A 23,295-nucleotide genomic window follows, 5' to 3' on the forward strand; every position below is an offset into this window, starting at 1 on the left:
TTTGCATTTTATGTGCCAGCCCCTGTCTGGGAAAAGCTGCCCTAAGAAGATGCCCTACATAGTAATTTACTTTACTGTATCTGGTTATTAACTGTTATTCACTAGAACCTGGATATAAAGGATATTTTAAGTATACAGTGTCACAGCAGAAGTGTGTCTCTGTCTCGGGAACGTTAGCAGTCATAAAAGGCTTATTTGGAAATTGTGACATCAGTTGCATTTGTCTGTTAAAAGCCACTGAATTGTTACCGCTACATATTTTAAAAGTGCAAGTTCCAGTAAAACAGCTACATTTGTGCCTAAGTTCATTCTTCCTAACAAACTTATTCAGCTGTGACACTCACGTATTGTGTTTGTCTTGTAAAGGCAATAGAGTTTATGTATGTACCCAACATCCCAGCTAAACAATACATGAATGAGACTTCTTTTTTTCAATAACGGAGGAAATGTGAACATTGAAGAAACTGTCAAGCTTGTTTATGGTCATATTGGCTTGCAATTATGTAATACAATTAATGATGGGTGGAATCCATAAGGCTGTGTTCACACAATGTAGTTTCCTTGCAGTGGTGTTGTAGTAATGTGCCATTTTAGTAAAACCACTGCAGTACCACAACAGTACTGTATTTAAGCTGCAACGTGTGTGAACACGGCCGGTAGATCCATAATTCTGCAGAGCAATTTCTAAATTTGATTTTAATTTACACTTTACAATAAGTTTAACTGTCTGTAAAAGGTTGAAGGGTTTAAATAGGGTTTCACTTAGCAAGTGATTTTCAGTTTATGTTATTGTAACATCAAATGTTTAACTCGTTCATGTTGCTCAGAGGCAGCTTAGAATCCAAACATAGTTTTATTATGCAAATGGATTCCTCTTTGCAGACGCAAGTTAATGAACCACATGTGCTTATGTTTATCAAAGAAAGTCAAAATCAAGAAGGAAAAATGAATTGGTGAAACTTAAAACCAAATGTGCATTCATCCAGACAGAGCACTGGGCAGATCAGATAACATTTATTAGTAAATAACAATGCTTCATAGGAACCGTCCACTTCATTAGTTGCACTTCCATATAAGCCCATTATTTTTTCCTTTGATTTGGACATTATGGCCCCAGGAAAACATGGGTTCTGCCAGTACAAATCATTTCAGACTATTGATTAATCTCAATTTTACTTCTTGGTGACATTCCCTTGTTAGAAAATTGATATTTTCTAATAAGTCTACTCACAATAATAATGTGAAACCAGGGTCGCAGAAATGTGTCATCTGTATTTAAAAATTAACAAGTCAAGTCCAGATTCAATTGACCTTTTGTAAAGTCAGTCTTGCATTCTGTGCTTAGGGTCATTGTCCTGTTGGAGGGTAAATCTTTGGCCCAGTTTGATTTCCAGAGCTTTTCATTATGGACAGCTCGGCACTTTGCTCCATTCCGTATTCCATCAATCTTAACTACAGTAATCTTCCATTAACCCATTAACCTAAGCATAGAAATGTCCTCACAGTCTGATGCTGCCACTTTCATGCTTCATAATAGGAGTGGTTCTGGCATGATCAAATCCCTGACCCCTTTCAGGAAAATAATGAAATTTACAAGTTGCCACAGCATTGCTATCTATCATTTCCCTGCAACATATACACTCTGGCCGAGATTCCATTCATTCACATAAAACCTATGTTTTTCATACATGACAGCCGTTGTTGCAAACTGCAACAACAGCTGTGATTTATGTAAAACATACGTTGTGTGAACATAGCCTAAAGGGGTTTTCTGGTGTGAGGAAAATTGTGATATATAGCTGCTGTTATATCGAAAATAATAAAGAGACTATGCTTACCTCACTGTGTTCCCCCAGGGCCTACTGCAATGTATCCATATCCCCCACTGACCACTGCCTCCACCGCGGTGGCAGCTGTCGGTGGGGGGACCTGGAGACACCATAGGAGGAGACTTTATCATTGTCTATATAACCGCAGCTATATAAAAAAAAAACTTTTCTTATGCCGGATAACCCCTTTAAGGTTAGATAACATAACATGCAGCCATAGGAAAGTTACCTGCAGCCAATCACTGTCCTCAGTGGTATATGGCATAAAAGAACTGAGGCTACTTATTGGCTCCAGTTGTGATGTAGGTATACGGACACCTCACTGCTGCAGCTACATAAGCAAACCTGGTAAGGAGGACTAGTGGGGTGGCACTGGAAGCAGTGGGGGGACTAAACTGGTGAGAATCATTTCTTTTTTCCCCGCACAAATATTTTATTATTACATTATTTTTAGTTCCATTTTTTGGTGGCCACATTTGAAATAAGTTAGACAACCACATTCTACTGTTTTATGATTACCAGATTATTTTTATTGGAGATTCTACAAACAGAGGAATGATGTATTATCTGATGGAGAGAGTCAATGGAAGCCTACAAGAGTGGCAGAAGACTCATGAAATGAAATTCTATAATAACATAAATAGTGGAAGGACAAGAATTAGTTACTCCTACTATCCACAGTTTTGGATGGACATCAGAAAACGACCAACTTTTGAAGAAGCCCTGATACAGCTCATTGAAAGGTAAGGATTTTATAGGGCTTTTTCTTAAAATAAGTATTATTTATTCATGTTGCTTACATAACACCAACAAATTTTGTAGCGCTATGCAGAAATTTTTATCAAGCATATTATTCTGTTCCCAGTTACACTCGTCTAAATTCCCTAATTCAGACACACTTTAGGTTCAATTTCATAAAAAGTAACCTATCAATTATATGGTAGACTGGCATCAAAACAAAACCATTGCAAACATGTAAAGTGGTAACAAACTGAAACAAAAACAATTTACAATGGAAGTTAGAGGGTAGTAATTGAGGGAAACTGCTCATATAGCAGTGTATTGGCAGCTATTGCAATGTATAGTAGATTATAAAGAAATATATTAATTAAGCTTTATTCAAATGTTTATTGTTTTTGACGTAGGGGAATAGAACAATGAGAAAATCAACAATGTTTAATGTAACAATGCGTCTAGTATTGGAGACAACCCAAGTTATAAAACCATGTGCCCTATATGCTATGCTACAAGATAACAGATTTCGTTTTTTATTTATAGATCCCGTCCTCTCCAGAACACCAATCAGACCATACTTGTTGTGGGTGGAGTACAATGGCTCAGCTCAGATCATCTTCAGATTATTCAGAGAGTGTTAAAGAGGTAACAACAATGACATTTCTGTGCTGGAGGTTTTTACATAGATTTTTTTTAACCCAATAATTTGGAAGATAAAGCCAATTGTAACCATAAAAAGTTTTTTTACTGGTAAGACTTTAAGCACCACCAGTATATATTAATCAAAATTGGTACTACACTTTACATATTGAATTATGTCAGATTACCGCTACATAAAGGCTTTGTGCACATTATTTTTGAGCAAAGAACGGGCGCTGATTGCAATGGAATCAGTGTCCATTCTTAACTGCAGGGGAAGCATTGCATTGAAGTCAATAGACAGCTAACCCGACCCCCCAGAGAGGACATAACATGTCCTCAGACCACAAAGGCAGGGGGGGGAAGAGGGAGCTGAGAGTGGTCAGAGTGGACACAGGATTTTAGACATCCAGAGCGGATAAGAATAAGAAAAAACAGGGTAAGGGTGCAAGATAGGTTATACATGTATATTAGACATAGGGTGGTATTGGGAAGGGGGATTGTTTAGAGTATTGGTTTTGTTACCCGGATAACCCCTTTGAGTTTACAAACAGAAAAATCTGGATAAAAGGATATTCTTTTAATTTTTCATGGTCACCATCCAAGTGGTGTAACCTTTTAATTTTTCCATCTATATGGCCATATGAGGGCTTATTTTTTGTGGGACAGGTTGTACTTTTTATCAGTACCATTTTGGAATATATATGACTTTTTTTTTTTTTTTTACCATTTACTGTGCAGGATAAATGATAAAATAATGCTGACTGGTCAGTATACAGGGAATCCGGTAGCAAATCCTTTACATGTCACGGTCACAATTTGACCGCAGCATGTAAAGGGTAATCTATCAGGAACTGAGGAACTATTCCTGATAAATACAGCAGGGGCCTGGCTGTCATAGTGACAGCTGAGCTCCCATGATCCCTGCATGGGGGCCCCCCCAATCACCTTTTCTATCAAAACACAGCAGCTTAGAATAAGTAGCCTTAATGACTGAATGTCGTAAAAAGGCATATCCGTGGTCATTAAGAGGTTAAATACAGAGAATGATAGTTCTTTTTAGAATTTGGTCTCATGCAAGGCTTCTATGTGTCCCTACTGCACACCATATGCCTCCCTTTAGACACCTGCACAGGGTTTTGGCATACACATTTGCCCTTACACTATTTTGTGCCTTCCTGGCATGTTAAATTTATAAAGTGTATTGTGTTTTTCTAGGGAAACCCTGATGAATATATTGGTAATTATAAAGTCTATAGGAATGGGATTTCATCTTCCGGTACATGGTATCCGTTCACTATCACCTGTAAGTATAAAACACAATGCATAACACTTAACGTTTATTTGTGGATTTTAATTCGAACAAATTCTAAGGAAAAGCATAACTTCCAAAGCAATAAAAGGATAGGACCCTCAGCAGTCACTAAATATTACCTTTTATTGTACTGATACACAACAAGGTCCACGCATGCCATTTATCTGTCCTTCAGGGATTTACAATAGAAAAGGAAGCTGAAATTTAATGAGTGCCATGGGTCTTATCACTATGTTGCTTTGAAATTTTGGATGGATTTTCTCTGTCATTTCCCACTGAAAACTATCTAACTGCTGTTAGATGGATATGATGTCGGAGAAGCTAAGATTTAAGAAAGGACAAGTGAATAATACCAGTGTTTTGTTTTCCTCTAAATTGTTGGAATATTTTCTAATTTCCTAACACATAGCTCCATCAAAGCTGTACAGCAGATATACAGTCAGAGTTGGAGTCGGAAAAATGTACTGACTCCGACTTCCGGTTTTTAAAAAATCATTTTTTTACTGAGTTTTCATATTAATTTTATATGATGTCATGGTTCCCGGCTGGGCTCTCCATCCTGTAATGTCATGGCCCCACTCAGAAATGCCCACTTAGCCAATTAGTAAGGCAGGACACCACTGCAGCCACTGACTGGCGAGCGGGTAGTTCCTGGAGCCACGATGATTCAGGAGCGCAGACAGAGAGCGTATTTGGCATTGTTAGCGGTTTTCCTTTGTGTATGCTGAATTTTTAGTTAGTAGTGAATTGTTCAGGACATGGTGGCTGGAGACTAGCTGCATCCACTGCACACACACAGAGGAGGTAAATTTGCTTTATATCTTTGCCTTATTCATTTAGAAGTTGCCCCAGAATCGTGTAGGACATTAGGAAGAAGCTGATGCTGAGATCTCCATGACACCAGTGTGATAAATAACTCCACTGATGTCTGATTGGCCATTTATGAAGGAGTGGAGTCAGAGTTGGTGCCTGATAAAATTCAGGAGTCAAAGTAGGAATTGGAGTCGGAGCTGCAGCTTACCGACTTCCCAGCCCTGTACAAAGCAAAGCAAATTTATACACAGTGTAGAAAATAAGTGTTTAATACACTGCCAATTTTGCAACTTTTCCCACCAGGTCTGTAATATTTATTGTAAGTACACTTACAGCTGTAAGAATCTATACAAAAAAAATCCAAAAAATTGTATGATTTTTAAATAATTAGTGTTTTATTGCATGAAATAAGTATTTGATCACCTACCAACCATCAAGAATTCTGTCTCTCACAGACCTGTTGATTTTTCTTTAAGAAGCTTCTCCTACTCTGTACTCATTACCTGTATTAGTTGCACCTGTTTGTACTCATTACTTGTACAAAAAAAACCTGTCGACACACTCAATTACACTCCAACCCCTCCATCATGGCCAAAACCAAAGAGCTGTCTATGAACTCCAGGCACAGAATTGCAGACATATACAAGGCTGGGATGGGCTACAGGACAATAGGCAACAACTCAGTGAGAAGGCAACTGCTGGTGCAATTATAAGAAAATTGAATATGACAGTCAATATTCATTGGTCTGAGAATCCATACAAAACCTTGCCTCGTGGGGTAAGGATGATTCTGAAAAAGGCCAGGAACCAGCCCAGAACCACACAGGAGTACCAAGTCAATGACCTGAAGAGAGCTGAGACAATACACTATGCCACCATGGATTAAAATCCTGCAGGACACACCAGGTCCCTTTGCTCAAGCTAGCAAATGTTCAGTTTCATTTAAAGTTTACACTTACCATCTAGATGATCCACAGGAGGCATTGGCGAAGTTGGAGAAGGTCCTGTGGTCAGATGGGACCAAAATAGAACTTTTTAGTATCAACTTCCCTCACCATGTTTGAAAGAAGAAGGAGGAGTACAACCCCAAGAACACAGCATTTTAGTATAGCATTTTTTCTCTAGTGGTTTTTATAGCCTGCAATACATGTCTCTAATTCTGTATGACTGCAAGCATTGGGACTCCCTATAATCTATGATACATATACCTTATAGATACCTACCTCCTCCCACTCACTGTCGGTACATGTAATAGCACCGACAGCAAGTGGGAAACGAGGAGCAAGCGAGCACTGACCTGACATCAAGCTGTGTAATAGGGCTTTAAGTGATAAGTTAGTTTGGCAAAAAGAAAAACAAACGTTGTAAAATGTTTCTTCTTTATCCAAAATTAAGTGAGTTCATTTTATCCACACCCATAGGAAGGAAGCTACAACTGTGGAAAAATTTACTGATACTCATTCATCATGATTTTGGACTGTGTGCTTGAGTTGCATTAGACATTACAGGGGTTCAGAACAAAGCAGTCTGGTATTATTACAAAATTGTTGGTTTATAAAAAGAGAAGAGAGATTTTATGGTAGTATTAATGAAAGCAGATATCCAGCGTAAGCCCTTAAAATCAAATGAAAGCACCAACATAATACTCAGAATAAAATAACCACAGAAGAGTAATTCCACAGTGACATGTTTACAGACTATCCTGACAATGAAGAGAACTCTGCACATCTGGAGGTAAGTGGAGTGAGTTCCATGCCTGTTCCCAATTCCCATACAGTACACAGTCTCCTGGATTGGTTCCGGTTTTTGTCACAGGTCATCTTATCAGATGCAATGTCAGCTGATGTAACTCATTTATATTGTTACGGCACAACTTCACAGAACATGCTTTACTAGTTCAATATACAGCATACACATACTAAGAAACTGGTATACTAGAATCTGCCTCCTAAAACGAGCTGTGCTATTGGTTATACATTGTATGAGTACAACACATTTTGGTTTAACTTCTTTATCCACTGTTTGGTATAACCAGTATAATTTGGTCAATTTATCATTGCTTTTTATATGTGGAATTATGTAAATGTTGCATGTGCTGGCTTGGTGGAACACTTACATCCAGTAGCTTCTAAGTGGACTTAAATATATGAAGCACTTCACACCATTTTGATAAATTTGCAGCAAAACATGCTCACACATAAACAAAAAGGCCTCATATACACACAAGTACATTTATACCTGCAATGATAAATTCCCCCAGTAAGCCATATAAAGTTTAGGCTAGGTTCATACAATGTAAGGCTGGGTTCACACTACGTATATTTCAGTCAGTATTGTGGTCCTCATTGCAACCAAAACCAGGACTGGATTAAAAACACAGAAAGGCTCTGTTCACACAATGGTGAAATTGAGTGGATGGCCGCCATATAACAGTAAATAACGGCCATTATTTCAATATAACAGCCGTTGTTTTAAAATAACAGCAAATATTTGCCATTAAATGGCGAGCATCCACTCAATTTCAACATTGTGTGAACAGAGCCTTTCTGTGTTTTCAATCTACTCCTGGTTTTGGTTGCAATATGAGGACCACAATACTGACTGAAATATACGTAGTGTGAACCCAGCCTTAGTTTGCAGTAAAGAACGGACGCTGATTGCAATCAGTGTCCGTTCTTTACTGCAGGGGCGGCTATGAAGTCAATGCAATGGTGCCCACTGTGCTCACGTATTGTTATTAGAGATGAGCGAACCTCGAGCATGCTTGAGTCCATCCCAACTCGATCATTCGGCATTTGATTAGCGGAGGCTGCTGAAGTTGGATAAAGGCTATGTAGAAAACATGGATATAGTCATTGGCTGTATCCATGTTTTCCAGACAACCTTAGAGCTTTATCCAACTTCAGCAGCCTCCGCTAATCAAATACCGAAAGTTCGGGTTCGGATGGACTCGAGCATGCTCGGGGTTTGCTCATCTCTAATTGTTATGTTAACGTCCGTTCTTTAGAATGGAAGTTAAAATAATGTACCTGCCTATTATTTCTAGACGCTGTTCAATGAACAGCATCAGGAAATAATAGCTGTTCACACAATGTCATGTGTGGTGTTTATTACATTGAAGTGAATGTTTAATTGATTTGCTATTGATAGTGCCCGCAAATCAATAGTAAAAAAAGAATGTTCTAAATACAGCCCCATGTCCAGCAGTTAAACAGCATCCGTTTCTATGCAACGGACCCTGATAAATAAATTGTGAACATAGCCTTAAGGTGTAGCCAAATTGATGGGACTTTAAACTAACATTTAAAACAATTCTTTTTGGCAAAAAGAAGCCCTGGACCTGGTATCTGTGCAATGTTCTGTCGCTGCTGCTGTGAACCTCACCCACAGTTGACTGTATCACTTTAGTGCTGTGCATTCAAATTCCAGTCTTCCAAACTATATTGGCTCACCATTCAGCAAAAACATTAAAACCACCTACTTGTGTATACCCCATTGGTCACTCAAACAGATCTGACCCTTTGAGGTATGGACTCCACAAGACCACCTAAGACGTTCTGTGGTATCTGCCACCACCAGATCCTTTAAGTTTTGTAAACTACAAAGTGGGAAAATTTAACATTAACTTTTTGTTATGTTCCTCAAACCATTTCTTAAGAATTTGTGTAGTGTAACCACTGCCATTAGGGAACAACATTGTCATGAAGGGGGGTAATAGGTCAGCAGCAATATATAGGGTGGTTCTAGAAATCAGAGTAACACATGCATTCTAGGAACATGGTTTCCTGCAAAACTCTTTCCAGAGCATCACACTGCCCCAACTTTCTCTCCCTCAGGACTACAATGCATACTCACACAGCTGTCTACATAATGCAAACTGAAATGTGAATTATCAAACCAGGTGATGTCTTCCAGTTTCACCATAGCCTTATGCCCACAGTATGCACTTTTAGTGGTAAACAGATTAGGACAGGCACGCTGTGGCTATGTAGCCCTATATGCTGCACACAGCAGTGCACATGGTGTTTTGACACCTTTCTATCATTCGCAGCTTCAAAGGCATTTATTTACACCGGATTTGCAGCAAAATCCGCTGCGGATCCAGTGTCAGTGCATCCCTCTGAGAATACATACGTAAGTTAACCCCCCAGCGGCCGGAGTATACATCACCTCCTCCCCGCTCCAGCTTGCTTTGGGGGTTCCCAGCGTCTGCTGGTCCCACTGAATTAGTGCGCTGCCCTGCCACTGATTGGAGATCCTACCAAGAACCCCCAAAGCAAGCCGGAGCGAGGTGATGGATGCTCCGGCCGCCAGGGGGTTAACTTACATACACGCAGCTGGATGTCAATCCCACTGCGAGTATGTATTCTCATAGGGATGCACTGACACTGGATCCGCAGCGGATTTCACTGCGAATCTCTAGCGTGAAATCCGCTGCGGATCTGGTGAGTGTGAAGGCACACTTAGAAAAAAATGCATACTCTCCTCATCAATCACCCACCACTGCCATTTTGACAGTGTACAGGTACCCTCTGCTCATCACTACTTGTCTCAACATACAGGAAATGCCCACTCAACCAATCACTGGCTGAAGCAGTGACCTAGCTCACGTGGTGATTGGCTGAGAAGACATTTATTATTGGCTCATTACTAGGAGTGGGGTCACTAGCAGGGGATAACATGGTGGATGCAATTTTTTTTTTATTTTCAGAGCATTCTGACCCCTTTAAAAAACAATATCACTCTCTAGATTTGTACTGCATTAAAGGAGTAGTGTGGCAGTAAACAATTATTCACAGAATAACACACATTAAAAAGTTATACAACTTTGTAATGTATGTTATGTCTGTGAATCGCCCCCTTCCCGTGTCCCACCACCCCCGCACCTGTACCCGGAAGTATTGGTGCATTATACATACCTGATCCGTGTCGCGCCTGTCCGCCATCTTGTGCCAAGACGTCATCTTCGGGAGGCCGGCCGAATCGCTGCCGCCGTCCCTGATGCCGGCCGCCCTCTGCTGCTTATTAACTGTGCTCAGCTGCGATTGGCTGAGCACAGTTATGCTCAGCCAATCGCGGCTGAGCATCTGATGACGCTGCAGAAGGCGGCCGGCACTAGGGACGGTCAGAGCGGTTTGGCCGTCCGAAGATGATGTCTTGGCACAAGATGGCAGACAGGCGCGACACGGATCAGGTATTGTATAATGCACCAACACTTCCGGGTACAGGTGCGGGGGTGGTGGGACACGGGAAGGGGGCGATTCACAGACATAACATACATTACAAAGTTGTATAACTTTGTAGTGTGTGTTATTCTGTGAATAATTTCTTAGCACCACCCCTTTAACTCTTCAGTGGGATGAAATGGGCTGACCTTTACAACACATGCATCACCGTGTTTTTTTGCACCCATGATACTGTCATTAGTTCATGATTAAAAAGAGTAAGATTATGACAGCATTCATGCAGGAGAAAATAGCAGGAATAAATCTATATTGACATATATAAAATATGCAGCAAAGAGTGCTTCTTTCCTAAATTGTGCATCCACAATTTTTAGACTACATTTAGCTCTGTTAGAGTTGTTGTTCTTCTTTCTATCTTGGTACCCATCCACCAAAAACAGTGAAAGCTCCCCTGAGACCTGTTGCTTTGGAGATGCTCTGACCTGGTAGCCTAACCATCACAATTTCAAAAGGTAGAATAAGGAATAAAAAGTGTAATTCTCCTCATTTGTCTTCATGAACTTCGTATTACTGTATGGTACTCATACATAACATGTGAACATCCTTGACATACATCAGTAAGGTACCACTTTCTGACATCTGTCCTGGGTATCAGCACATTGGCTCTGATTTATTAATGTGTTCTTACCACTTTTTCCCTGTGGGTTTCTTGTTTCATCACATTTAAACATGGCCACTTTCTTTCAGAGACAACACGACTCTTGTCTCCAGTTCAGGTGCGCTTTGCAATTAAGCTCCATTCACTTCAATGGAACTAAGCAGCAAAACCCCGCCCAAGCTGGAGACAAGAGTGGGGCTGTCTCTGGAAGAAAGTGGCCATGTTTTTGTATCGCTGGATAATCCCTTTAAGCTAAACCCTTGTTTGTTATGCTCATGTATTTGTCCTATGTGGAGCTAAAAACTATTTAGCTCTTATTACTTGCTCAAGTTTTTAGGTTTTGCCCAGTTTTTCCTACTTTTAACACAAACTTCAAGAACAGAATGTTCACTTGCAGACTAATATATCCAACCTTTTGACAGACGCAATTGGTCTTAATTTTATGGCTGTTTGGTGTATTGTTCCCCATATTGCTCTTGACTTCGTACATAGTCCCTTTCCTCTCACTCCATTTATTTTGTAGAAAGAATATACTGAGGTTTGGGGACAGAATTTATCATTCCTGCATGTGGCATACAGTATTTCATCAAAAAGTTGCAAGTGTTTCCACCACCCGGCTGGTTTGCTTTCACTTTGTGACACCAAATATGACAGTTCTGTTTGCACTGGAAATAATATTCCTTATATTCTTTATTCTTTTGATTATTTGGCAATAACTTTCTTTGTGTTAATGCAACTAATTCTGTCTGGAGAAATGATGTAGATGCAGCATTACTATACTCCCTAAGCTTAGTGTCACATTATCATTTACAAACCCCAGCTAGTCTATCGGTAATTTACACTGTTGCTTAAATTGATTTATTAAATATCTTATTATTAAGCCTGCAGTTAAAAATTAGCCTCTTAATATGACCCCACTAAAGTCCATAATGCCTTGATCAGACCACCAACATTTTACCCAAACATCTCCATTATTGATATTTTGCTGCAGATCTTTTTACTGCATAATACAAGCCATGAGGCAGCCTGAATCCATGTGGTATATATCAAAATGATTTTCATGTGTTGGATTTTTCAATGTTAAATATAAGTCTGTGTTACAAGTCAGTAGTAATCGAAGCCACATGTTCAATGTTTGCTCGTGGTATCCAAATTCTAGATAGGCTATCTAGCATTTATGTAATCATGTCAATTCAAATATATATGAAAGGGTTAACATCTGACAGTCCAGTCATCAAACAGAAAAAAATAAAATTATTGCAGAATGTTGCAGGGCTTATATTTTATAACATTGCAACATAACTCTGCCCATATGTATAACACTGGCAGTGCTCCATGTGTACAGAAAAGTGGTCACATAACGCATCCAAGGTGACTAGCAGACACATTCCTGACGCTGTCTGCTCAGTATGACCAAACAACCGCACAGTAAACACACCAAGAATGTCTCCATTGAGGGGAATTACATCACTTAACATACTGCATGCTGCTGCCTTATGTGATACCAACTTAAACAAAAAGAACATTAAACAAGACCCAGCTTATCTTTCTGGTTAGTTACTATATATACATTGGGGGTGACCTTTGTATAACTAGAATACAGTCTGTATGCAGCAAAGGTATAATCAACACGGCTCCATGGCTAAATACATATTACATGTATTATGTCTGTACCTTGATGTTGTATCCAGACATGTAGTGTGGCTGATTCTCTCTGACCTTAACTTCCCGGGTGACAATTAGAATGGCATAGGTAAGTCTATGTGAATATGCTTTTTATTTAGAGAGCATTTTGTAATTTTGTAAGGTAAGAACATCTGTGTTTTCATAATGTACTACTAAATATTTATTTAGCATATATATATATATATATATATATATATATATATATATATACTACCGTTCAAAAGTTTGGGGTCACATTGAAATGTCCTTATTTTTGAAGGAAAAACACTGTACTTTTCAATGAAGATAACTTTAAACTAGTCCTAACTTTAAACAAATACACTCTATACTTTGCTAATGTGGTAAATGACTATTCTAGCTGCAAATGTCTGGTTTTTGGTGCAATATCTACAAAGGTGTATAGAGGCCCATTTTCAGCAACTATCACTCCAGTGTTCTAATTATACAATGTGTTTGCTCATTGGCTCAGAAGGCTAATTGATGATTAGAAAACTCTTGTGCAATCATGTTCACACATCTGAAAACAGTCTAGCTCGTTACAGAAGCTACAAAACTGACCTTCCTTTGAGCAGAATGTGTTTCTGGAGCATCACATTTGTGGGGTCAATTAAACGCTCAAAATGGCCAGAAAAAGAGAACTTTCATCTGAAACTCAACAGTCTACTCTTGTTCTTAGAAATGAAGGCTATTCTATGCGAGAAATTGCTAAGAAATTGAAGATTTCCTACAACGGTGTGTACTACTCCCTTCAGAGGACAGCACAAACAGGCTCTAACCAGAGTAGAAAAAGAAGTGGGAGGCCGCGTTGCACAACTAAGCAAGAAGATAAGCACATTAGAGTCTCTAGTTTGAGAAACAGACGCCTCACAGGTCCCCAACTGGCATCTTCATTAAATAGTACCCGCAAAACACCAGTGTCAACATCTACATCTGGAAAAAAAAAGTGTTGTGGACGGATGAATAAAAAAAATTCTAAAATACATCAAGAATAAAAAAAAGGGGGGGCTAATAATACAGCAATATGAGCAAAAGCTTCTATAGTCTTTGTAAAAGTATAGCTGGAATGATGAGACAAACTTTTAGAATGACAGAACTGTCAGTCCCTTTGGTGTCTGTAGCCACCTGACAGCACGGGGGGAGGGGGGGGGGACATGTATGAACCATTGATAGAGGCTAATACAAAATTGGTAAAAGGGGAACTATTAGAAGCATTGAAGAAGAAATACGGACCGTGGACCAGTTTAATCACATCACAAACTCTGACATCTTGCTAACACACTCTATGAGCAACAATTGTCTAGGCTCATATTCATTTAGGATTCTCATCTGGTATCTGTTCTAGCCACATCATACAACTTGACAGGTAGAAATCTTTCTTTCATGTCTGAGGTGACTGTAACATCCAGGATGGTTTTATTTATTGCTAATGAGAGAAGATGCCATCAAAAACATGAAATGAGTCCCCTAAAGGTCATCCACGTCTTCCTGTTCACCGGACTGGAGACTTGTCTGATCAGAGGAATTGCTGACGTCTCCAGTCTCTCATTTCCAGAATGAATTTGTTTACTGCCAGACTGGGTACATTTTAGAATGTTGCAATATTTGGGCATTGATTGTACATTTGATTATACAGACATTCATCTTCATTTTACTGATTAGACTGTCTAAAAAATGTCTTATTCAGGAAAATATACGGAATTCCTAAAGAGCGATCACTGTAATTCTTAAGTAATGTCTTGCATCATTTTCTGTTCTTAGCATGTACCTGGGTTGGTATGACCTTAACTACAAAGGGAAATAGACAAAGATTTAGATTGTGAAAGACCCCCCTTTAAATTAGTTGCTATGTAAATATCTTTGTGTATCTTGCATATACCTAAGCTGTCTCTTAAAGCGACAAGTGACTATTATTCTTTTGCTTTTTTATGCACAGGTCCAAGTAAGACAGTTATCTGATGAAAATAGGCTCATCCTGAAGACAGCTAAACTATATGGCTATGAAGTAGTTGATACCTTTAGTATTACTATGGGACGCTACAAAGAATTTCTGCAAGGAAAATGTGGATGCCATTTTCATGAGGTACTTTAACACTTTCATGTCCTCTCAAAACTGTGTTCAATTTATTTATCGGCAAATAAAATTTTAATGTAAAATTCAATGAGAAAATTATCTGTACAGAATTACAGAGAATGGTGACATCAATAGATAACAAAGAAAATTGCAATTCAGCCCCCTTCCTTGTGGAATGAGAGAGAGAATGCTAACAAATGTGCCCCATACAGGGAATAGGGCCTAGAGTTGTTCATTGTGTCTATGTCCATAAGGCTTGCTGTAAAACATGTCACTAAATTCTGTTAAAAATAGCTCAGGCAAAATTACCAGCATCTGGTTCTAGTGATTAGAAACAAATCTAAGCTATACTGAATTCAGACACAACCACAATACCTAATTTTACATTCACAATTGTTACAAACATAAAGCTATATGCCAAAATACCTCTCTATATTGGCTTGTATGTGAAAGTCAGCCCCCTTAACCCCTGCGGGCCAATGCATACATTACCGGGTCCTCGCTCTTCCTTGCTTCGGGGGTTCCCGGCTGTGGCGGGCCAGCACACTGAGTGAGATGTCCAGACGCCAGACCCCCCTGAAGCAAGCTAAAGCGTGGAGTAGGTAATGTATGTACCCGCCGGCAGGGGGGTTAACGGGACTGTGACTTACATACTCGCAGCGGGATGTCAGTCCTGCTGCGAGTATGTATTCTCATTGAAAATGACAGGCAAGGGATCCACAGCGCATTTAGCTGCGAATTCACAGCTTGAAATCCGCTGTGGATCCAGTGTGTGTGTGTGTGTGTGTGTGTATTTGTGTGTGTGTTTCTACCCTTAATGTACATTTTTATCCTATTGAAACTAATAGTATATGTAAAAGAAAACATAGACATCTATGGAGTCATGTAGACAAACCATATGCCTGTCTACATTGTTTCTGTCTACATTTTACTGGTTTCCATTTTATTAAAAAAATTTTCTCCTTCTTTTCCTTTTGCTGCAAAGTATAGTATATATATCCTATACATTTTTACCCTTTACAGGAGTGTAAAAATGTATACATTAAACCAAAATATACCAAAATGGTATATTCACATTTAGGGACTTCCAGTAAATAAGGTACTAGATCCCTCTTAAGCGACTGATGGCTGCATGCAAAGTGGAGACTAAATGAAGAGAAGTTTTGGCTCTTGAAGTCTATGCAAGATGTTGGTACATTTTGCTGTTCATCTATTTCCCAATGGATGCCAAAAATGCCTTGTGGAAAACCTATATAATGTAGAAAATGGTCCTCACCTCTGAGACCAGTCAGATTACCTCTTCTGCTATATATTTATGACATGTCAGAAAATGTCTAAAATTGAACCTTCACATTAAATAAGATTACATAGCTGCTGGGCATGTTGGTGTACAGGTCAGTTACAGAGCATGGATCAGTGCTAACAAAACTTTCTACAGGAGATACTCTAAAACACACAGAATGAGTTAGTCTAAGTCACTGAACATATTTGTAGTGTGCACCCTTCTTAAGGTCACATGCTCACCACACAGATAATACATCACTGCCAGCTGAGTTATCCTAATTGTCTTATTGGTAATGTTGGAGGAATGTTTGTATGAGGAATGTCGATCTATATGTGACTTAAAAAATAAGGGTGATTTCAGTGGTTTTGTTAAAAGAAGCCTTTGTAAACACTGTGGGTTAAACAAAACCATAGCTAGAGCTGTGATGTGCATACATGTAATTGTGCTATGTTCAAGGACCAGCACCTAGAGCAATGCCAAATCTAAGAGAGGACTAGAGGGGACAAACTCTCATAACTCACTAAAAACACACACACAGATTCCTACCAACTTTTCCAGATAAAACACAACGAACACTGAGCTCAGGGAGTTCAGTGAAAAAAATCCAATGGAGTACTCACTCAAGAATCTCGATTGATACATTGCCCCTATAAAATTTGAATATGCAAAAAAGGGGTCTGTGGAGCCTCAGTTGCGAGTCTCAAAACACGGCAATAGCCAGATATCCCTCCAGGGAAGGAAAACCTGTTGCCAAGGGGTGCCTCCCAGTGGGGAGATCACAAAACTACCAAACCCTGGCATTTCCCTATTTGTGTCCCAATACTCGTAACCGAGTGGGACTTAAAAGGCTATGTATCAGGGTGGTTTGGTGATCTCCCCACTGGGAGGCACCCCTTGGCAATAGGTTTCTTTACCTGGAGAAATATCTGGCTATTCCAGCAATTTGAGAATTGCAATTGAGGCGCCACTGACCCCTTTTTTTGTGTATTCAACTTTTCCAGATAGTATGAAAGTTCAGCAAAATAATGGCCACTTTACTCATGGCAGGGCCTGCATGTCTTCTGTAAAGCCTGTCTAGCTTGTCCCTCTGCTGGATGCAGCAATAATGAAAAAGAGAAGGTACTTGCACTGTTTGTGGGCACACTCTATCCTAATAGCACTGTTTATAGAGCCACTCTCTGTCTGATACTGTTAATGGACTAGCATTACATATGAGGGCATGCTGTGGCTGTCACTTTTAATAGGGACATTCTCAGGCTTGCAATCACAGAATGTAGTTGTCACACCCATAGGGGATCAGTGAGGCCTAGACTGTACCTACTGTCTATACCTTCTTGGATGCACTGCCCTAAATAGCAAACCCCAACTGGATGATGATCCCTACACTGCCTACATGCAGGACTGTCAAGAAGAATAGTCAGTAGTCCGCATAACACACCAAGAACAAAGTCAGAATCAGAAACAAACCAACAGTCATGCACATATGGTAGTGAACTACAAATTCAGGAGACTGAAAAGGAAGTCAGGAAAACAAGCCAAGGGTCAGGAACACTAGGAAAACATTTTAGAGAATACAGGGAACACTAGTGATGGACCAACATTCACGGGCTGCCATGGGACCATAGCTGCCGTTTAAATTTTCTGACATATGTTACTCTGAAGCGCTGGGCCCTGTGCAAAAACAGATAGGTAACAGTTGCTGACCGTAGCTTTAACATTGAACAGCCAATAGTGTAATAGAATACAATTAATTAGATCTATTTATTGTTAGTCCCTCTAACTCTTAAAGGACAACTCCCACGAAATTTTTTTTGGCTTATTTAACACACATTACAAAGTTATATAACTTTGTAATGTGGTTAAATGACAGGTCTGGCCCCCTTCCCCCACTAGCGCACAAGAAATTTTTTTGTTGGCTTATTTAACACACATTACAAAGTTATATAACTTTGTAATGTGGTTAAATGACCGGTCTGGCCCCCTTCCCCCACTAGCGCACTAGATATTTTACCCTCCACTAGCACACAAGCGCACTGGCAGCCTTTTCTCTCCCATTGACCCGGAAGTGAGAGACATCGCTGGACGGCGGCAAGACGTGACAGAGAGGCGGACGGCGGTTGAATCGAGTGGCGATCGTCACCAGAGGGATGGTGAGTATGGTGTCTGTGGTTTTTTTTGGGGGGGTCCCATGGGAGTTTTCCTTTAAGTGAGGCTCCACTGACTCTTTTTGCATATTTATTGTTAGTGGCTCTGCACTAGGTGGGTAGTCTCAAGCAGAGGACCCACTCCCCAAAACATTAATAGGCCCTAAAAGGGCATAAAGAAAGGGGTTGTCTTTTTGATTAAACCTGTTTGGAGCCTATTTACAGTAAATCTGTAATTAATGACCATGACTGTGATTTTTCAGTTACCACTAGTGGTGAGCGAACATGTTCATAAATGTTCGTATATTTGTACAAACATGATGCTAATTGTTAGTGTTCGCAGATCACGAACAATTTTTTTTCGATGATCGGAATGGTTATAACCATCATTTTCGAACTTGCGAACAAACACTACTGCATAATTTCTATGCATAATTTGCACCTGATAATCTGTATGTGTGTAGACCAAAGCGTATGCTTCTACTGTGCGTTCGTTATTTGTTTGTGAATGTTTGGCAAACACGAACTGATCACAATCATTTTTTATGTTCGTGTTCAGGATCAGAACCGAAGATACCATATTATGTGCTCCTAAAACATGAACTTAGTTATTAGTTAGTTATTAGTTACAGCCACCAAGGCTTTACACGAAGAAAAGTATTTTACATGTGGCATTTGATAAAAGCTTGTCTTTATTTATACTCTAGGAGCAATGTAATGCCATAGTAATGATTGGCTGCAGTGACCAGGTTCTGTTCCCTGCTGCATTTCCTATAACTTTTGGTGTGTTGTGAAAGAAGCCCTAAAAGTCATTAGAATGCAGTGCACACCTCAGCTATGTAATGTACAGTATAGATGTACAGTGCATCAAGTACTATATGGCCAGTAACTAGTTGCTTCTTTTTCCAGGATGTCTAGTGTAAACGTCTGTACAATAAATTGGCGTTTAGTACATAATAATTCTAACCAGCCGTTATATGTACTGCTGGATTTAGTCTTCTGGGATTTGTTCAGTCTCATGAGAAGATGATGATGATGCTTCTGGCCAGATAATGAAATGATTAAATAAGCCACAATGCTGCTTATGGGTTCCAGCAATTTGCACAACTGTCTTTAACTACAAGATTTTTTTTTAAACCAAACCAAATAATTTAATTCTTTCTAAGCCAAGTCTTATTTATTTAAAGCTGGTTTGTAAAGGCTTTAGCTTTTCCACATTAATACTTCCATATCAAAATTAAAGTAGTCTTCAACATTAGATTAAATTATAGGTTTAGGAGCAAATTTCGTTATATGTTTTTTTTAATAAAATATTTAGCATGGTTATGGCAATATCTGATGCAGCTGTGCTCTAGCTGACCCTTATGGGCAAAAACAGAAGTACGTTCTATAAAAACAGACACTTCTGTGGGGCCCTTTGGGTTGTGTAGACCCACACAGATATTTTACCCTCCACATTCATTGTAACATTGGCTAACAAGTGTCAGACTGTCCGCTCTTGTAATGGTGGATAGTTATAGAGATAATGGTACAGTATAAACCAACACAAGTAGAAGCCCTTTTGATTTTCAATATGAGTCCTCTTTATGTAGTTAGTCCTTAAAAGTTTAAATCTGGAGACCAGGGTTAATTCTTAATACGTGATGTACTCTTATTTTTCCTCAAATGGAGGAATTGTATGGGTTATTAATTATAAGGGAGTCTTACACTGTGACAGGTGTATATGTGAACTAAAAAGCTGTAGAAGAAACACAGGAGTACAGAACTATTTGGTTAGTTGCTGAACCTTTCTTTGAGCTAGCACAGATACTTTGGCCAAAAGAACAAAAAATACACTTAATGATAAATACAAAATTATTTTAAAAAAAAGTTGGTTATGTAATGTATCAGACATGTTTCTGTTTTCCCTCTTAGGTTGTGAAATCCAAACAAGTAAAAGAAAAGAAAATGGAGATATTAAAGAACTATACATTTGGAGGCAAAATATTTCCCCACATTCATGATAATCTGTCATACTTAAAATCGATGTATCATGTACAGGGTCCAGTTAATCAAGTTTATTCTGAAATCCTTCTCAGCAGAATGTGTACATGAAAATGAACAATACTACTGGACACTTACATTACAGCTCAGTACCTTCCTTTACTGCAGAAAGCGTACTGGATAAACCATAAGTTTTACCGAGATTATGTTTACATAAAGGTTTCTTCAAAGCGTCACTTCATCGTTACTCTTCTAGCCACATCCTACATTGGGTGTGGAGAGATTAAAGTACCATGCTGAATGGTAATACCATAAAGCAATGGTAGAGACATTTTAGTGAGCAAGCATTATTGAGGAAAACATAGGCATAAACAAGTTACAGCAAGTTAAAGAGGTTTTCTGGACAAAAAAGACTTATAAGCTATCCACATGAAAGCTCATTAGTCACTTATTGGTCTCTGTTCACTGTGTAGTGGCCGGACCTGGTTGATGCAGCTCAGTTGTCATTTATTTGAACACAAGAGCTGAGATGCAGTTATATGTCGCCACTGCTACACAGTAAACTGAGCCAACTGCATCCAAACCCTCTTTTACTGTTTAGGGTGGGCGGTGGGGTTCCAGGTTCTACAAATTTCCCCCTAGGCCCAGATTTATCAAGCTGCCTGAAAGTCACACTGTCTGTTTTTTCCTGCAGCAACCAATCACAGCTCAGGTTTTATATCATACAAGCTCTGGTAAAATGAAACCTGGGCTGTGTAAAAAGTCACATTGAGGAAAGTATATTTTCCTATTTATCCCCTAACAAAAAAGAAATACATGAAACATTTTTAGGCTATGTTCCCACACAGTATTTTTTCACAGTATTTTGCAACCAAACCAGGATTGGATTGAAAACGCAGAAAGGCTATGTTCACACACTGTTGAAATTGAATGAATGGCTGCCATTTAATAACAAATAACGGTGGTTGTTTTCTAATAGCGGCAATTATTTGCTATTAAATGGTGGCCATCTACCCAATTTTAACAGTGTGTGAACATAGCCTTTCTGTGTTTTCAATTCACTCCTGGTTTTGGTTGCAAAATACTGACCAAAATACGGAGCAAAAGTACATAGCCTTTGGCTGGATTCAAGTGTCACACTGACAGAAAGTTATGCTGATAAGGAGCTCAGCATAAATGAGTACATACTCTTAGAAAAGTAAGATAATAATTTCCAAAATTTGGACAATTGAGCTTCATAGAACTTTTGTTTAACCCATAACATAAAAGTAAGGTTGAAGGGAAATTAACAACAGGTTAGAAGTCGCCCACTTGCTGTTATGTTCCGAGGTGAGGATGAAGGTAATTTTCCTAAGCACTTGTTTTTGTAAAACTAGGTTTTATTGCCTATGCAAATGAGACTGGTACCATGGGCACAAGACTACCACCCTTCCAATTCAGCACTTATCTTCCCTTCCTAATCTGCCGGGTCACAGAACGGACGGTGTTTATGAAGATCATCCCGGCCGGTACTGCATGACCAGCCGGATGATTTTCCTTTGTGCTGAATTGGGATGCCGGCGCATCCCACTTCACCATAGCCGACACCGGAGCCGCACTCTTCATTGTGTGACTTGTCATGCTTGTGTAACCACTATTCAATGAATAGCGGCCACACAACACTGACATTTTTTCATGCGGCTGCTAGGGATCCCAGCCGGAGTGTATACTATGGGGGAGATTTATCAAAGGGTGTAAAATTTAGACTGGTGCAAACTACCCACAGCAACCAATCACAGCTCAGCTTTAGGCAGTGCTGAAAGGAAAGAGGAGCTGTGATTGGTTGTTGTGGGCAGTTTGCACCAGTCTAAATTTTACACCCTTTGATAAATCTCCCCCTATGTGTATACACTCTGGCCAGGATTCCCTTAGCCTGCAGTGCACGTAAGTTTTGAATTAATCATGGCCGTTGTTGTGAATAGGCAACAACGGCTGTGATTCATTCAAAACTTACGTTGTGTGAACATGGCCTCATGGTGGGAGAAATACAAAGTCAACAACATAAATTTAAAGCACAAGTAGAAAATTGATGCCTCATCATAATAAGTTATTTATCTGTATATTATATGTAAATATAAATTATACCAAGTGTTTACAAGAATAAACTTTAAAATAGCACTAGTCTATGTTTTTTTATTTACAAAGTGATACAAAACATATTATAGGCTATGTTCACACATAGTATTTTGATCAGTCTTTTTTTTCAATCAAAACTAGGAGTTGGTTGTGAACGCAGAAGCTGTGTAAACCTTTCCATTATAATTTTGCCCGGTCAGTTTCACTCCTGATGCCTTTTTGTGTTCTTGACCCTTAGTGGCTGATGTATTGTGATGAGATGTAAAATACCCATTTAGGCTATGTGTCCATGGCAGGTTTTTTTTAAATGTCTTTTGATAAAGACGGACGTCATTAATAATCATAATCATCTTTATCAAAAGACAGGCGTTTTGACATAAAAAAAAAAAAAAAAAAAAAGACGTTGTGGAAACATGGCCTTATACTGTAGGGTTATTTTCCCACACTGTAAAATTAAGGGCAAATAATAGCCATGATCATTAAGATTTGTAGGTACTATATGTATAAACATAGCAGTATTAGAAATTTGGTAGAAGCCAAAAGTGATGACAGATTCAGTTCTACTGTATCTAAAAGTGCAATTAAACAATTAAAATACAATCTTGATAAACTATTAAAATGATCAATAAACAATGTAGATAAATTATTTACTGATGCAAAATATAGGATTCTGGTCTAATGGGTGTGTTCAGATGTGTGTGTAATAGTCTATAATATCAGGATCAGTTGTTGCCCCTCCTGTTGGACATCTGTTTATCTTGCCCATATACCCTGGTGACCTCTGCAACCATTCATTGGCCTCAGCAGTGCTGGACATGCTAACATCACCACTAAAA

At 39.1% G+C, this 23,295-nt stretch overlaps 1 protein-coding gene across 1 annotated transcript in view; it reads left to right on the plus strand.

Annotated features, from left to right (window-relative positions):
* Positions 1 to 21,228, plus strand: part of CPED1 (cadherin like and PC-esterase domain containing 1) — a 178,782-nt gene extending 157,554 nt beyond the window's left edge. Inside the window, exons 18-22 of the mRNA XM_069976564.1 lie at positions 2,352 to 2,572; positions 3,108 to 3,209; positions 4,422 to 4,509; positions 14,795 to 14,941; positions 20,276 to 21,228. Of these exons, the coding sequence (XP_069832665.1) occupies positions 2,352 to 2,572; positions 3,108 to 3,209; positions 4,422 to 4,509; positions 14,795 to 14,941; positions 20,276 to 20,455 (738 nt within the window). The 3' untranslated portion in view covers positions 20,456 to 21,228. The remainder of the gene's footprint in view (positions 1 to 2,351; positions 2,573 to 3,107; positions 3,210 to 4,421; positions 4,510 to 14,794; positions 14,942 to 20,275) is intronic.
* Positions 21,229 to 23,295: the final 2,067 nt, after the last annotated feature.

This window comes from Dendropsophus ebraccatus, chromosome 1 (genome assembly GCF_027789765.1).
Source record: "Dendropsophus ebraccatus isolate aDenEbr1 chromosome 1, aDenEbr1.pat, whole genome shotgun sequence".
NCBI classification, from domain to species: Eukaryota; Metazoa; Chordata; class Amphibia; order Anura; family Hylidae; genus Dendropsophus; species Dendropsophus ebraccatus.